Raw genomic sequence first — 15,855 nt, 5'->3', positions numbered from 1 at the left:
TGTGTCAACAGTTCGGGCTGGTGGTGGTGCTGTAACGGTGTGGGGAATGTTTTCTTGGCACACATTGGGCCCCTTAATATGAATCAATCATCATCTGCCTGACACAGCCTAACTGAGTTTTGGGGCTGACTGTGTGCATCCCTTTATGGTCACAGTTTATCGCTACTTCTAATGTCAACATGTACCAGAATCTCAAAGGAATGTTTCCAACATCTTAAGAAATCCATGCCACCAAGACTTTAGGCTGTTTTGGGGGCAAAGGGAGGCCCTACATACTATTAGTATGGTGTTCATAATAATGTGCTCATTGAGTGCATATCAAAAAAATTTTCTGCACTCAACAATGTCAGCAATGAAAGACTTTGAACTGAGCAATTCTACAAACCAATGTGAGAGAATCCAGTACAGAAAGCCCAGAACAATGCCAGAACACAGACACACATGATGGAGCAATGATTGGAAAAGGAAGAAAGCAAAAGCAGCACAGCTATTCTGACACAGCTGAAGGATAACGTTTTTTTGTTTTGTTTTTTAAATTCAAGAGACACGGGGTGACAAGTGTTGAAACAAACCTCTTCAACAAAAATGAAAGTACAACATTTGAAAACTTCACAAACTGGGGCATGAAAGGAATACAACTTTGGATTTCTACAAATAGCATCATAGAACAAGCTTGCTCTTTCTAAAATGAAAACTGTGATGTTGAAGATAGCAGAGCATTAGATATGGACACTTTACTTTCCATGCCATGTTAAGGCTTTTTAAGATTATTACTGTTAATTGTTTTCAAATTGCCAAGTTATAAGTTCTGTTGCTAAGTTCATTCTTTGTAACTCTTATGCTTTCCTTTAATTATTTGAAGTTTATTATTTCTAGTTAACTCTTAGTGTGGTCACTAAGAGTGAAATAACAAAGATTTACATAACCTTAAAGTTTGTTCATATTCAACATAAACCAGTGAATTCATTTTGCCAATTAACTGATATCAAAATGTAAGTAGTTGTTTTTATACAAAATGCGTAAAAAAATGCATGACTTTTCTGCGGCTCTCCGACTAACTTACCCACTGTGGTCCCACTTCCAGGCCATTTCCCTCCAGCTGTTCTTCTCCTGTAGAGCCTGGTACAAACCTACAGCAGCATGACCAACCTGGGCTGCCACCTGCACAAAAACACAGCAGAGTTCACACCTAAACAGCAATCTGTCAAAGTTTTCAGGCTTACTGAAAACTGCCTCTATGTGCTGTTGCTGACCAAGTTAAAAAAAAACTTGTAATGGAAAATTCTAATACTATTCACATTTTACTATTCAGCTGTTAAGCTGTAGTTATATAATCCATGGAATGTACTCATTGCTCACTGTTCAGTTGAAAGGTACAGCCTGACCATCAGGGATAAAACAGACCAGTTGGTACCAGGCAGTTGTCCTTTATCCCTGCAGCTGCAATTCATCTCACCAATGAATCATGGAACTAAGCCTAAGTGTGTTATGAACAGTTACACAGCAACCCCTCCCTTCTGTACTCACTAAAGGGTATAAATTCTCTACAAGGTTTTGTGCTTTTTGCTAATTTTCATAAATTGCTCATTATTAAAGGACCTTTGATCTCTGTATGCTTGAGACCATCTGCAAATGCTAAATTAAACTTCCAGAGTCCTTTATTGAACAGAAATTGCCCCCACAAACTTTGCATTGTGGGCAGGATCATGAAGATGGAAGACTGTATACAGCTAGAGTCTGAAGTCTCTAAAAAACCTCAACCTCCCTTTCAAACAAAGGTAGAGAAGTGGGGGCCTGAGGCCTGAGGACTCATTTCACCGCTGTGATCCAAGAAAGGACCTGATGGCTTTTCATTTGTCTCATGGTATGACAATTCATAGAGCAATCAATGTTCATGAACAGAAGGTAATAGAGAAATATTCTTGCATGGTATTTTGATACTGTGTATGACTGACAAGTAGGAGGGCAGGTAGATGCTGGTTAATCTTTAAACTGTCAGGGACAGAATAGCACTGGGTACATGAAGTGTATTTCAGAATATACTATAATTAAAGATTGTCAGGGCGGATCACCGCTAGAGAATAACAGAAGTCTAGAGTGTTTTGGAATTTATTTTCCCAGAACAAAAAGAGAGTGTACAAATTTGATTGTGTACAATAAATTTAAATAAATGTCATATGTTAAAATATAATACATAATAAGATTCACATTAATTAAAGAGTGTTCATTTGCATTAAAATAGAGCTGTAGACGTAGCTGATAAATAAAGCTCACGTTAAAAAATTTTAAATCCCAGCCTAACTCCACGGTCCCAAAAGGTTTTCCAAATTTCAATTGAGATTTTAAAATGGGTTCCTTAATTAGTAAAAGTAAGACACAAAGATAATGCGTGCCAAATGAATTCACTAAGCATTCAATATATGATTATCATTTATGGTCAACATACATGCAACCAATTTTAATTCTGGGTTGAGGAATGCGGTTTCCTAGCAACAGACAGCTTCAGCATCAAACAACTCCAACTCTTAAGAGCCACATTAGAAAAGAAGGAGAAAAAGTCAGGAGAAAAACTTCCACCTCCACCTCCTCAACACACTCATCCCCCTATCAGGAATAGCAGGAAGACATAAAGAGCAACTGGGAGAAGAGGGAACTGACTCGGGACAGGCTGAACAACCTAACCACACTCTCGACTGGTCCTGCCCCAGTTTTATGTCACCAAGCCACACCAGGGCTGGAACACCTTATGGGGAGCGGAGTTCCTCCCCAGCACGAGGAGCCAACCATGGAAAAGTTAATGAGGGAATTAATGTGTCTATAATGGAAGTGGCATCCGTAGACGGCAGTCCTCAGCTGATCTACAGACCATGGCCATACCAGGGAATCAAAGAGGGAGCCAGCCTTTTGCCTTCAGTCCCCAATGACAGCAAAGATATTTGAGAATCAGAGAATCAGCTGTTGACTTTCTGCCAATAATTTAGACCTACAACTTCTGAGCTGAGACGCCTGTTGATGATACAAATGGGCAACGGATGGGGAACGGTGTCTGCTGGTTACCCCGCTAATGACCTTAAACTCACAAACCCTGATTGGGAGCACGCAGCTAATGGTGCATACAGGAAAGCCGTCACCTACCTCTGTGACAATATCAGAGGGGCTTTCCTCTTGAGAATGGACATGACGAAGATTGCAGCCTGCAAACAAAAGGAAGAAGAAAATGTTGCAGACTATCTCACCAGACTAACTGAAGTTCACACGACACACAGTGGGCTCCAAAGACCTGACAACATGGGGGACGATCAGCCAATGACTCCCTGGGAAGCCCATCTGAATGACTGATTCATCACTGGTCTCAAGCCAGAGATCAGTGACATGTTAGAGTCCACGTGTCACATGGGACTCTGGCAGACAATATCTGCACGAACAGCACGCCATTCATGTTGAAAAACGTTCCAACAACAAAAGAAAGACGAACACTGCCCTGATGGAGGGAAAACTGCAAATGGCTCAGCTGATGGTGTATGAGAGCCATGCTCGAGGACGCGGCAGAGGAAACAGATAAGGGCGTGGCCGAAGGGGTCGAAGAGGTGGACGAGTGTTACGCGTGTGACAAGGCCAGACATTGGGTCGAAGATTGTCCAGATAACAAAGGATCAGCTCAACATCATGCTGACTGATTGGAGACCGAGTGGAGGAAGGTGACGGATGCTGGCAACACCACACTCAAGGCGACAAATGTGCAACCTAAACATCAAACACGTGAGAACACCAACACAGACACACATGACATAAATACATGTTTCATTTGGACAGGACAGAGATTATGAAGAGAAATGGTATAGAGGAAGTGGAAACAACATTCTGAGAATTAACTGGCTCTGTTGCAGGAGTGATCGCCGTGCTGCCTCTGTTTTTTTGCCTGAAATAACTTTTCAAAGATTAGTTCAGATCATGGGTTTTTGACCCACATGTATCACTGGTGAAACCTAAAAAAAGACAATGGAAGGACCTGGGACCCTGGACTACGAAGTGCAATAATGCCGCAGGCTGGGAAAAGACATCAGATCCTGAGGTTGACTATCACGCAGGCCTGAGGGTGCACCGCAAAAGATTCTCATCAGTCTTACATGCACAACGCAGAGTACAGCTGGTGCCAGAAGAAGATTACACACTTCCTGACTTCATGAGTGACATAAGAAAATACACATTTGACTCAAACTCGTTTTTTCGTGTTAGACATATCTGAAATTCCTGAATTGAGTGAGGTTCCAAATTGTCTATGGGCCCAAAACAAATATGACGTTTTACTAATGAAGGATGTAGAGCCCCTTGTGATAACACCAAAATCCTCATACAGGCATGGTCAAATCCAATAGCCACTGACACGGGAAGTCGTAGTGGGCATCACACCTATCTTTAACTCCCTCCTCAAAGCCGGAGTTATTGTGCCATGTGAAACTTATCCTGTGCGCACATCAATTTTTCCTGTCGAAAGATTAGAAATGCTGGCCAGCCAGACGAATGCCGCTTTGTCCAGGACTTACAGGCCATGAACGTTGCAGTTTTAGCACTTGTTCCAAATGTTCCGAATCCACATTCAATCCTGTCTCAAGTTCCATCTGACAGTAAGTGATTTTCTGTTGTTGATTTGGCGAACGCATTTTTCAGTATTCCAGTGTACAAAGACAGTAAATTCTGGTTTGGGTTTCAATTTGAAGGCAAATTGTATACGTTCACAAGTCTCTGTCGAGGTTACTGTGGATCTCCAACCACTTTTAATACAGCATTAAAATTAAAATGTTGATGATTTGATGATCTGTTCACCAACCAAGCATGCATGGAAGACACATTGGATCTGCTGAAACATTTGGCAGAAAACGGACATAAAGCAAGCTTGTCAAAACTCCAGTGGGTTTCTCCAAACGTCACTTTTCTGGGTCATGCGATCACACCAGAGGGCGAATACCTCTCACCCAAAAAGAATTGAAACCATCCGTAACATCCCAAAATCTGAAACAGGTAATGAGTTTTTTGGGTATGACATCCTGCTGTAGACAGTGGATTCCAAATTATTCAGAAATTGAGGCACCATTAGCAGCTATTGCTCATGGACAAGGCCTCACGGCAAATGACAAAGTTGAATGAACACCAGAAGCATCAAATGCATTTGAAAGCCTAAAAACAGCGCTGCAAACCACACCGACATTAGGTTTGCCTGACCCGACGAGACCATTTACCCAGACCGTGGACGAGAAGAATGGCTATATGACGTCAGTACTTCTACAAGAACATAGGGGGAAACTAAGACCTGTAGCTTATATTTCAAGCAAACTTGACTCTAGCTGTAGGCTTACCAAGAAGTCTCACAGCTGTAGAAGCTGCTGAGAAAGCTGTTCTATCCTCATGCGACATTGTGGGTTATGCTGACTTGACTCTGCTGGTTCCACATGCTGTCTCACTCATCCTATTGAAACAAAAAACATCACATCTGTCTCTTTGACACTGTTTAACAGTCTCATTGTAGAACCATTACCTGCCAACAATTCTGCGCATTCTATTTGGTGTTGTTCATGATTTTGGCACACTGTGGAAACACAGAAACTTTTCAACCTCAACTGGCAAACCCACTGCACATCACCAACTTGTCTCTACATTACTTGATGCCATCCAGCTCTCAAAACAGTTTGCAGTATGTAAATTCAAATTTCACACTAATAACATTGACCTAGTTTCACAAGTGAATGCAAAAGCAGATGTAGCAGCCAAGCACTCTTCAAACAGAAAATAACTGCTCAATGTGTTTATATGCCTGGTGAAACACCCTTGACTCCTTCAGCTGACTTTCAGGAGATACAACAGAGAGCCTCTGCTGATGAAAAGACACTCTGGAAGAAAAGTTGCTGCACATATACTGATGGTGTATGGTTTGGACCAAACAACAAACCCTTTTTACCTAAATATGTAGTATACTAAATTGACAGATGGGAAAGGGGGGTTGTTGTTACATGAGTCTCAAAGATATTGATTCACAAAAGGATTCTCTAACTTCTCACAAAAAAAAAAAAATCAATGTTGTGTGATTTGTGCTACTAACAATATAGGCAGAGGTATCCAGACAGACCAAGCACCTCACCCACCATCAGATAAACCATCTGACCATCTACAAATGTATTTCTTGAGTTAACACCAAGTGAAGGGAAAAATATTGTCTTGTCATTGTTGACATGTTTTCCATAGGGGTGGAAGCTTTTCCAACAACTAGATTCCAACAGAATGCAGCAGCAGTAGCTAAGGATTTAGTTACTGAGATCATTCTGAGATGGGGAATTCCAGGTAAAATCAGCAGTGATAATGATACAATTTGTGCGTGCTGTTCTGAAGAGCGTTGGTCAGTATTTTGGCATTGACATGAAACAACACTGCGCTTATCATCCAGCCATTGGTGGTGCAGATGAGAGAGAAAATGGTACCCTCAAAAACAAACTTGCAAAATGTTGTGATGAAACAGGACTGCCATGGACAAAAGCATTATCAATTGTTTTGATGCAATGAGAGCAAGAATAAGATCACATAATGATTTAAGTCCTTTTGAGATCCTGTTTGGCAGACTACTCAACACAGGATTTGGACCTGTCAAAGGGCTACTCCCAAGCACTACCCAATGTGAAGATGAAATGTTGCGTTATTTTGCAAACCTGTTCTGTGCTCTGTGATGTTCACAAGCAGGTGAAAACAGCCCCACCACAGCTGAAACACCACTGCATCACCTGAAACCTGGCAATTGGACTGTGATGAAGGACCTGAGGAGGAAGAACTAGAAGGCTCGAAGGTGGAACATACTGAATGCTACTGACTACTGAGACCGCACTGAATGTTGCAGAAAGAGCCACGTGAATACACGCTGTCTACTGCAAGAGAGTTCCTGATCCAAGTGCACATCTGCCTCACTGAAAGCACTTCACTCAAACCTGCCTCGTGTGTTGTGATGGAGGGATGGTAAGCCTCTAGGGCCCGCTTGTTTCCCGAGTGTCAACATGGCACACTTCAGGATTACGGTGCGAGAGGGGTGAATAGGTGACGGTACAATGACACCACCTGCTGGACAGCTGAAGCCATGGCACCCATTGAGACATCTGGGATATGGGATGTGAGGGGAAACAATTTTGCTTTGTGACGACATCCTGAAACTACAAAATGACACAACAAAAGCAACCATTCCATCACAACTTGAGTCTACAAACTTCCTATTGCAGGGAAAACGAGACCTGTACATTTTGAGAGATCCTAACCCGGAACATCCTAACTTCTGGTGGTCGTTCCTGTAATTCCTGAGCCAGGGGGCTCCAGGAGCCGGACCATATTGGTAATATATAATGCTAAATCAGATTGACACCACATACACACGAGGTGGCTCTTGATCACTCTGATTCCAGACAATTCAGACAACATCACTAGTGTTCTTGCTGCACTGGAAAATATAAGGGATGCTTTCAGCCCCTCCAACCCAGCTGGATTCTAATTTAATCAGTGGTTATCCGATAAACTAGGACCGTGGGGGGCTATGTTGGTTCAGATATTGAGACCTCTGTTACTTGTATTTGGCATAGTGTTGTGTTTCTGTACCAGCACACTCACATGTATGAAAGCCCTGATGAATAGATGGACGGCGGACACTGTGGGAGAACATGTGCAGCAATATGTTTGTCTACCAGTTAATAGTGATGAAATACACACTCCTGATCTTTTCCCAGCTCCAGGATGGATTCCTCCTTATCATGATGATGAAAATGAAACAACTGATCTGAAAACAGATGAAACATTTTACTTCACGTACTGTGCTTTTGCTATCTGATATTTACTATTCTACAATTTTGTGTGTTTTACAAATGTATGCTGAAGTAACTAATGATGATTAAAGTTTTGTGCTTGATTTAAATGAGCATTAAAATGTTCAAAGGGGGGATATGTAATGGGAAATTTTAAATACTATTCACATTTAACTAGTCACCTGTTAAGCTTTATTTATATTTATATTATCTATGGAATGTTCTAATTGCTCACTGTTCAATTGAAAGGTACAACCTGACCCTCAGGGATAAAAAGAACCAGTTGGTACGAGGCAGTTGTCCTTCATCCTTGCAGCTGCAATTCATCTCACCAATTAATTATGGAACTAAGCCTGTGTGTGCGTTTTATCTCTTTGAACAGTTACACAGCAACGCCTCCCTTCTGTACTCACTGAAGGGTATTAATGCTCTACAAAGTTTTGTGCTTTTTGGTCATTGTCATACATTGCTCATTGCTGTGGAGACCTTTGATCTCTATGCTTGAAACCATCTGCAGATGCTGAATTAAACTTACAGGGTGCTTTATTGAACAGAAATTGACATCACAACACTGAACTTGAAAAAGATAACTGCACTAAAAACAATGGACTTTTTTCAATAAGAATGCAAAATCATCCTAAAAATAAGATGTGCATGGACTAAAAATCTAAAAATCAGCATAACCCGCTCCTCCTCAGAGCAAAAGAGCACAGAACCTGGTAGGAGTAATATTGGAAGAACCTGAAAAATTACAGAAAAATGCAAATTAAAGACAGGCTTTGTGAAATAACAGAATACATAGCAACTTTACGTCACAATAAAACCAGAGATGGGGAGATTAAATGTAAGGGTAAGGCCTAAAAAGCTAAAAAAAGAGAGAGGGCTAAAAAGATGACTCTGTAGAGGGTTTTTAATTTGCAAAGATGGATACAGGAAGTAGAGATGTGGCGACACCCAGCCGAGGTGATAGGGAGAGAGAGAAAGAGGAGAAAGAGAAGAGAGAAAAAGGTAGATTTAAATAGCTAACATTAAGTTAGATAGATTTTTATAACCACAGTCCACATTGACAGCACTGGACTTACCTTTCCAACACCCATGGCAAGGTCCATGTTCACCACAAACACCATCTTGAACATCAGGTCATCATCTCCCTCCTCCTGCAGGTCAGAGTGGACAAAAAGAGACACTGAGATTTGGTTTTGGACAAACTCCACAAGGTCTAATGTACCAAGGTGTACCTGTGGGGACTAAGGCTAGCTTATGGGCACCTCATTCTCCAGCTTGTTGAAGTAGTACATGGCTGCCTCCTCGGCAGACACGTTCCGGGTGTGCAGGAGTGCCTGAAGTTGTGAAAAAAACAAAAAAGGTCAGAGAACAAAGCAGTGAATTATAGCATGGTTGTGCCTGCCATAATTTTGTCGGACAGATGATAAATTAGGCAATACATTTATTCAATTAAACCATCTTTTACAGCTGCTTCATTCACACTGCTCAATTATTATGAAATTATTATTTGGGATATTCAATTATTGGTGCTTCTAAGCTGTTGGATGTGACAGCAATAAATTAAATAAGTCCCTATTTTGAACCTAGTTACAACCCGATTTGATTCTGCAGTGGTATCAAAATCAAAGCGCTGGACTCATGTCACAAATATTTTCAAATGCTAACCAATCCTAATTCCAAAGAACCCAGGACCATACAGAATAACAGTTGATCTTGCACAGTCAGCTATAGTTCTGCTCAAAATTACTGCTCAAGGTACTGAACCCCAAATTGCCCCTGATTTATCACTGGTGTGTGAATGTGTGTGTCTGTAAAGAAAGCACTATTTGAAAAGAAAAGCGCTGTATGAATGTGTGTGTGAATGGGTGACTGTGGCAGTAGTGTAAAGCGATTTGAAAAGCGCTGTCAGAGCAGTCCATTTACCAAAATTATTAGCACCCCTGAATTTCAAGTACATAATTCAGAATATCTTCAGAAATAAATGCAAATGAACCAATTTTGTATAAACAGAGTATTTTAATAAAATTACCAAGGTGACTTAACAAAAGAAAGCAGAAAAAAAAACTTTCATAAGAGTGAAATAATACAAACACAAAATGTAAGACCCTGACCAAATTATGTGCACCCTTTTGATGAATTTAAATTCGTTCTTACAAAACAAAATAAAAATAAAAAAATAAAAAAATAAAAAATAAAAAAATTTAAAGGTCACCTGTGCTTAATTTTCAGTGTTCACATGACCTGAATTAACCAGTAAATGGTGGTTCTACTGCATAAAAAAAAAGGGTGATTGTTTTAGTTTCTTTTTTCACAATGGCAAAGAGAAGAGAGCTGTCTGAGAGCATCAGAAATACTATTATCAAAAAACATAATTCCAAAGGCTACAAAGCAACCGCCAAAGACCTTGCAATCAATCTGTTGAAACCTGTTTCAGCAGTTCATAATGTTCAAGAAGTTTCACAGTCATAAAACTGTTAAAACACTTCCAGGACGTGGTGCTGAGAAGGAACTCAATGAGAGAAGTCTGAAGGCTGTTGCAGATTAGGGCTGAGAATTGAGAACCGGTTACAAATTGTCCAAACCATCAGAGTCATATGGCTCCGAGCTTATCACTTCCTTTAGTGATGCCAGCATGTTTTTCTAACAGTCAGAGCCAGGCAGTGCTATAGGCTAATTATGCAAATTGCATAGGGCTTCGCAAATTACGCAAGTGCCCTGCCTCTCCTTGTGTTGAAGAGGGTATCAATGTTTCCAACTGCAATGAGAGTTAATTGCGGGAAACAGTAGCTCAGAGAAGATAACTGAGTTGCGTGTGAACATGTGTTCATATGCGCGTGCAAAAAACTAAACTTGTGCTTTCCAGCAGCAGCCTCTGCGGGGACCAGTCCAGACAATATATGGGCATGATGTAGCGATGCATTTATGTGTTTATAATACCCACACCCAAGCTGTTAAGAGAGCCAACCGATTCCACCAGACCCGCAAAAATATTCATTAATCACGGCCCGAACTCGACCCGCAAAAAAACAACTTTTAGCTCTATCTAACTCCCTCTTTCACTTTTTTGTGGTCAGAAACGGCAGGTAAAACATTGATAAGGCAATTTATTTATTTATTTATTATTATTCATATTCTTATTAATGTTTGTGAGCGTGCGAGCGATTGATAGATTGATAGATAGCTAGATAGATAGATAAGGTGGACGAGTAATCACAGTCTAGCCAATTATCTTAGTTTATAATTTAATCAGAACTCTGCTTTCTCACTTCGCAACATGACCTCCCCGACCCCATGTTATTTTCTAGTAAACTTATCCGCCTGTTATGGGATGACCTACAAATTACTGGCATGATAGGGATCCTCATACATGCTTATAATTATAAAACAAGACAATTATCTAGTTTCTAAGTCAAGGTTTAGTTACAACTCTGGACTAATGCAAAATGAAAAGCAATGGTTTGACATTGACTATCGACTAAATATTGAATTTAAAATGTTGATTAGCTGGGCACACTGGGCAATACAGATGCACATCTCTCAGTAAATAATAACCATCAAGTATTCAGCCCAGCCATAGTATAATTGGATTTTACTGTATATTTGAAAATGTATAAAAGGAAATCTGTGGGAGCAGTTCGAATGGGCCTGCTGCAGCTGACAAAATTAATAATAAAACTGCAGCCATAGCCTATTGGCTTATGTTTATATTGTATAGCCAAAGCTAATTGTATAATATTGTGAGGACTGGACTAATTACCAGGCAGTAAAGCCAAAGCTCAGTGTTATATGTTATTATTTTCAACATTTTATAATTTCTACAATTTCTTATCTATTTTAAATGTTAATATTCACTTATCTAAAGATTCTATAGAAAATATTCTATTCAATAATGTTTGTTTATACCTCATTCTGTTCTGTATAGGTCTACTACTTATTCTTAGACAGATGGGTCAAACTGTTTTAACGGAGGGAGGACTGTAGCGAGAGCATTGGATAGAAGTAAGATGATAACAGTGCTAGTTGTAATGTGTGTGTATGTATGTATGTATGTATGTATGTATGTACGTTGTAAAATGGTAATTTCAAGTAAGGCTAGAAACATCAGCAATATGCTGAAACATGTTTCTACACAACATGGGTCAAATTTTAGGAATACAATTTATTTTTAAAACTCTACAAACGAGTGCCACTGCTTCCTCACAGAGCAAAATATTCATTACCAAGGGTAAATATCCTATGTTATAATAACATTAGGACCGCCACGGCAGGTTTAACAGATTTTTTCTTTGACTAAGAAAACCTAATTGAAAACAAATGCTGTACAAATATTCTCTCATTTCATCCATTTTAGATGATCACAGACTCAGAGATAATAAAACTACTTTTTATTACCCACTTTTTTTCAGCACAGAAAACTGCACAGGAATCATTAAGGGAACTGATAAAGAATTGAACCAATAAGCAGAAATCGATAATGGCATTCGGTATCAATAAAATTTATTCAATTCCCATCCCTAGCTCGGACTGTGAAAAAACACTATGCAAGGCATCTGATGAGCTTCAGGCTGACCTGGAGCAATTTGGAGTGGTGATTTCAGCCCGTACCATACACCGCACACTAAACCAAGTAGGGTTCCGTGGGCATTAGGCCAAAGGGAACACCACTATTGAAAGAAAGGCACAAAATGGCAAGACTAATGTTTGCCAAAACTTTCATAGATAAGCCACAGTCTCTCTGAGATAATGGTCTTTGGACAGCTGAAACCAAAGTACAGTTCTTTGGGAATACAGTGCCTTGGTTTGTTTATAGGCCACAAAATGAACCCCTTAATGAAAAGAACAACCCATCTATAGTAAAACATGGCAGAGGTTTAATCATGCTGTGAGCGGCTCTGCTGTCTCTGGTACTGGAAGCATTGAATGTATCTTAAGGAATGATAAAATCAGAAGATTACCGAAGCATTTTAGAGCAAAATGTGTAATGCAAAGCCAGAAAACTAGGTTTGAAGCAAAGGTCTTGGGTCTTTCAGCAGGAAAACGTCCCAAAGCACAAATCCAGCAGCATAAAAGAATGGTTGAAAAGGAAGTGATGGATAGTTTTAAACTGACCAGCAATGAATCCTGACCTAAATCCCATTGAAACCTTTGGAGAGAGTTGAAATTCGCCATTGCAAAAAGGATTCCTGCAAACTCAAAAGAGCTTGAACACATAGCAATGGAAGAGTGGCAGAAACTACAAGCAGACAGGTGTAAGAAGCGTCTAGTTGGCTACAAGAAAATTTAGATGCTTTCATTGTTGCCAAAGGTTCTGCAACCCAATATTAGTGAAGGGTGCCAATAATGGTGTCAGGGGTACTTTTTGTGTTGGTATTATTTCACTATTATGCAAAGTTTTTGTTTGTTTTTTTTCTTTTGTTCAGTAACCTTCGAGATTTTATTAAAATTGTCTGCTTACACAAAGTTGGTTCATTTGCATTTATTTTTGGTGATATTCTGAATGATGTACTTGAAATTCAGGGGTGCCATTAATTTTGAGGTTCTGGTGGAGCATACAGCATCCAAGCCAGTCTGTTCATCTGTTTATCACAGTGCCAAGTGTCACAATGTCAGCTTAGTCATCTTTTGTTTTAGCTGAGGTTCAACCCCTGTATCCTAAGTCAGTCCTGTTAGAAACTTTCCTGAGGACACATAGCAAAAACAATTTTTGGAGATCATTACATTATTCTACAGCTATAAGAGTGTTCTATTAACATTAATATTCTCCATGTAGCAGCAATGAATTTGATTTTTTAGCATAAAGGCTGTCAAGTAATGCAGTGTTCACATTACACAGTATGTGATCATTGAAGGTCAGCAATGGGAGCATTCACAGCCTAACAAGTGCCACTTATTCAAAGTTTAATTAGCACAATGAATGAAGCTAGAGTTATATTATAGGAAATGTTGGTGACACACAATAGTGTGCATGATTAAGATACCATTAAATTAACGTGTAACTGGTTTAAATAATGAAATCTGGCTGATATGAGGTAATCATATTTGTATTCTTTTAAGGCACTTATTATTTGTTTTATTTACCGCCATGTCAGTTATACCACAGCTTTCACACAAAAAATGCAACATTCCCAGTCATAATTATTATTGGATGCTGATGTAAATGTGGTGCTCAAACAAGCTGCCCATCCTGAATGTTACTTTCCCACCTGTTTCGCTGCCTCCTCAGGGATGTCCAGCTCTCTGAGCTGCTGCAGAAACACAGGGTTGACATCCTGAGACTCAGAGTCTGGGCCTGACTGTTCTGATGGCTCCATTCTTGACTGCAAAAAGGAAAACAGTAACAATTAAGACCCTGTGCAGCACTAACCCACATGAAATAGAATAAAATAGACAACAAAATCTACTACATTTGGGTAAAAATGTTTTCTGAGCACTTTTGACGGTATTCATATGTATTCACCAGGCTCCCGTAAAACAGATCGCATGTTCTGCATGCCTCTGAATACAATGTCGTTTGCACGAATAGCTGGATGGCTTAGAGCACAAATATTACAAGCTAATAGAACAAACTCACATACACCCGAAGCTTTAAATTACATAATATGAAGGTGGATTTTTACACAAATTATCTATACTGTTAACTGTCAAAATGTGTTTTTACCAAATATAACTATCATTTCGGAAACCGCCGAACGTTCACGTAATTTTTCCCAGCAAGGCCGTATTAAAAATTGAATTAAACGTGACTTATCGTTACCTTCGTGTGCGATAAGGGAATATGGGGACAAATAAAAATAACAATAACCTAATAGTCAGCCACAAGTCATAACGTAATGTTAGCTGCCTGTCAAAACATATCGTTAGGCTAGTTAGTTCTGCGCAGGAGACAGCTGTTAGCTTACCAAATACGTTACATACCATTGAAATTATCATCGAAAACTGCATTTTACGCTAGCAATGTTAACTTTCATCAAGACTGCTAGGCTATTTCAGTACGAATACCAATCATAATCTGCATTAAGATGCCTTGTGCTAATACTGACGTGACGGTTAATTAAGGCAACCTTTCTTACTCAACAGCTGCTTTTACAAAACTAGCTAAAGTTAGCATTAGCCGCTACCGCTAACTGGACTAGCTTCAGTTCAGCAAGTTGTCTGTACTTAGCTTACCTTCTGCGCAGCTAGCTAGACAGAATGAACAACAACGGCGACTTCCCCGTGGTTTGTATGTATCTTAATTTTCACCTGCGGATGTGGAATTACATTCAGTGGGATTCCCTTCTTGTACTGTCATCAGCGTCACGCCCTTTGGACCTTTTTGTTTGTTGGCACAGGATGATGCCGCATGCCGAGTGTCACAGATTGTTCGGTACTGACGCCTACTTAACGCAGTCATAAACGTGAATGCTGGCTATTGAAAATTAAGCCATTATCCCAAAACAATACTTATTGATTTTAAACCCCTATGTCAGTCACTTCAAACATTTTAACCCATAAACAAGCGAAAATGTGCTTTACTTTTATCTCGTTTTATCCTGTTGGAGCTGATTAACGATAAATTGTATGTAAAGGTTGGCAGTCGAAATATTTGTTAAAAAGGGGCCTTATTTACAAAATATCGAAGTTAAGTGCTAGAAGTAGCTCCTATTGGGCTGAGTTAGGAAACTCCCAAAAATAAGGGGCGTGTCAATGTTAAATTTAAGACTCCAAAGTTATTGGTATAAGAGTAATTCACCAAGCCTTTTAGCATTTAAAACAGCCCCTAGTCTGAGAGAAGTTTGAGGCAGTCCAGAGGACTCCACGTTAGGACCCGCTCACAGGTAGTACTATGCTGCAGGTAATGTGCCTCATCACTAGTGTTTTGTAAAAATATAATTATAATAAACTTTTAATAAAGATTCAGTTGGCTCACCAATAAATCGAAATAAACCAGTAAAACTGGGGGTGATAGTTTGCACAACTCTACGCTATTTGGACAAGGGTAAAATAGGCTACAGTTTGCAGAGCTGATGATCTCAGGTTCACC

At 39.7% G+C, this 15,855-nt stretch overlaps 1 protein-coding gene across 4 annotated transcripts in view; it reads right to left on the bottom strand.

Annotated features, from left to right (window-relative positions):
* The window catches only part of si:dkey-19e4.5 (UBA_like_SF and PTH2 domain-containing protein), a 17,529-nt gene extending 2,108 nt beyond the window's left edge, over nucleotides 1–15,421 (bottom strand). Inside the window, exons 1-6 of one of the 4 annotated variants that reach the window (XM_040123243.1) lie at nucleotides 15,075–15,421; nucleotides 14,036–14,149; nucleotides 9,095–9,166; nucleotides 8,909–8,983; nucleotides 7,735–7,801; nucleotides 1,064–1,161 (exon numbers count right to left, since the gene is read on the bottom strand). In XM_040123243.1, coding sequence (XP_039979177.1) covers nucleotides 1,064–1,161; nucleotides 7,735–7,801; nucleotides 8,909–8,983; nucleotides 9,095–9,166; nucleotides 14,036–14,143 — 420 coding nt within the window. In that variant the 5' untranslated portion in view covers nucleotides 14,144–14,149; nucleotides 15,075–15,421. Of the gene's footprint in view, nucleotides 1–1,063; nucleotides 1,162–7,734; nucleotides 7,802–8,908; nucleotides 8,984–9,094; nucleotides 9,167–14,035; nucleotides 14,150–14,747; nucleotides 14,945–14,999 lie in introns of those variants that run through there. The other 3 variants (XM_040123242.1, XM_040123241.1, XM_040123244.1) reach the window with 3 other exon arrangements.
* Nucleotides 15,422–15,855: the final 434 nt, after the last annotated feature.

Source organism: Xiphias gladius, unplaced genomic scaffold (genome assembly GCF_016859285.1).
Source record: "Xiphias gladius isolate SHS-SW01 ecotype Sanya breed wild unplaced genomic scaffold, ASM1685928v1 HiC_scaffold_1482, whole genome shotgun sequence".
Classification (NCBI taxonomy): Eukaryota; Metazoa; Chordata; class Actinopteri; order Istiophoriformes; family Xiphiidae; genus Xiphias; species Xiphias gladius.
The sequence above is the reverse complement of the archived record's forward strand: the minus strand, read 5'-3'. Positions and strand labels throughout refer to the sequence as shown.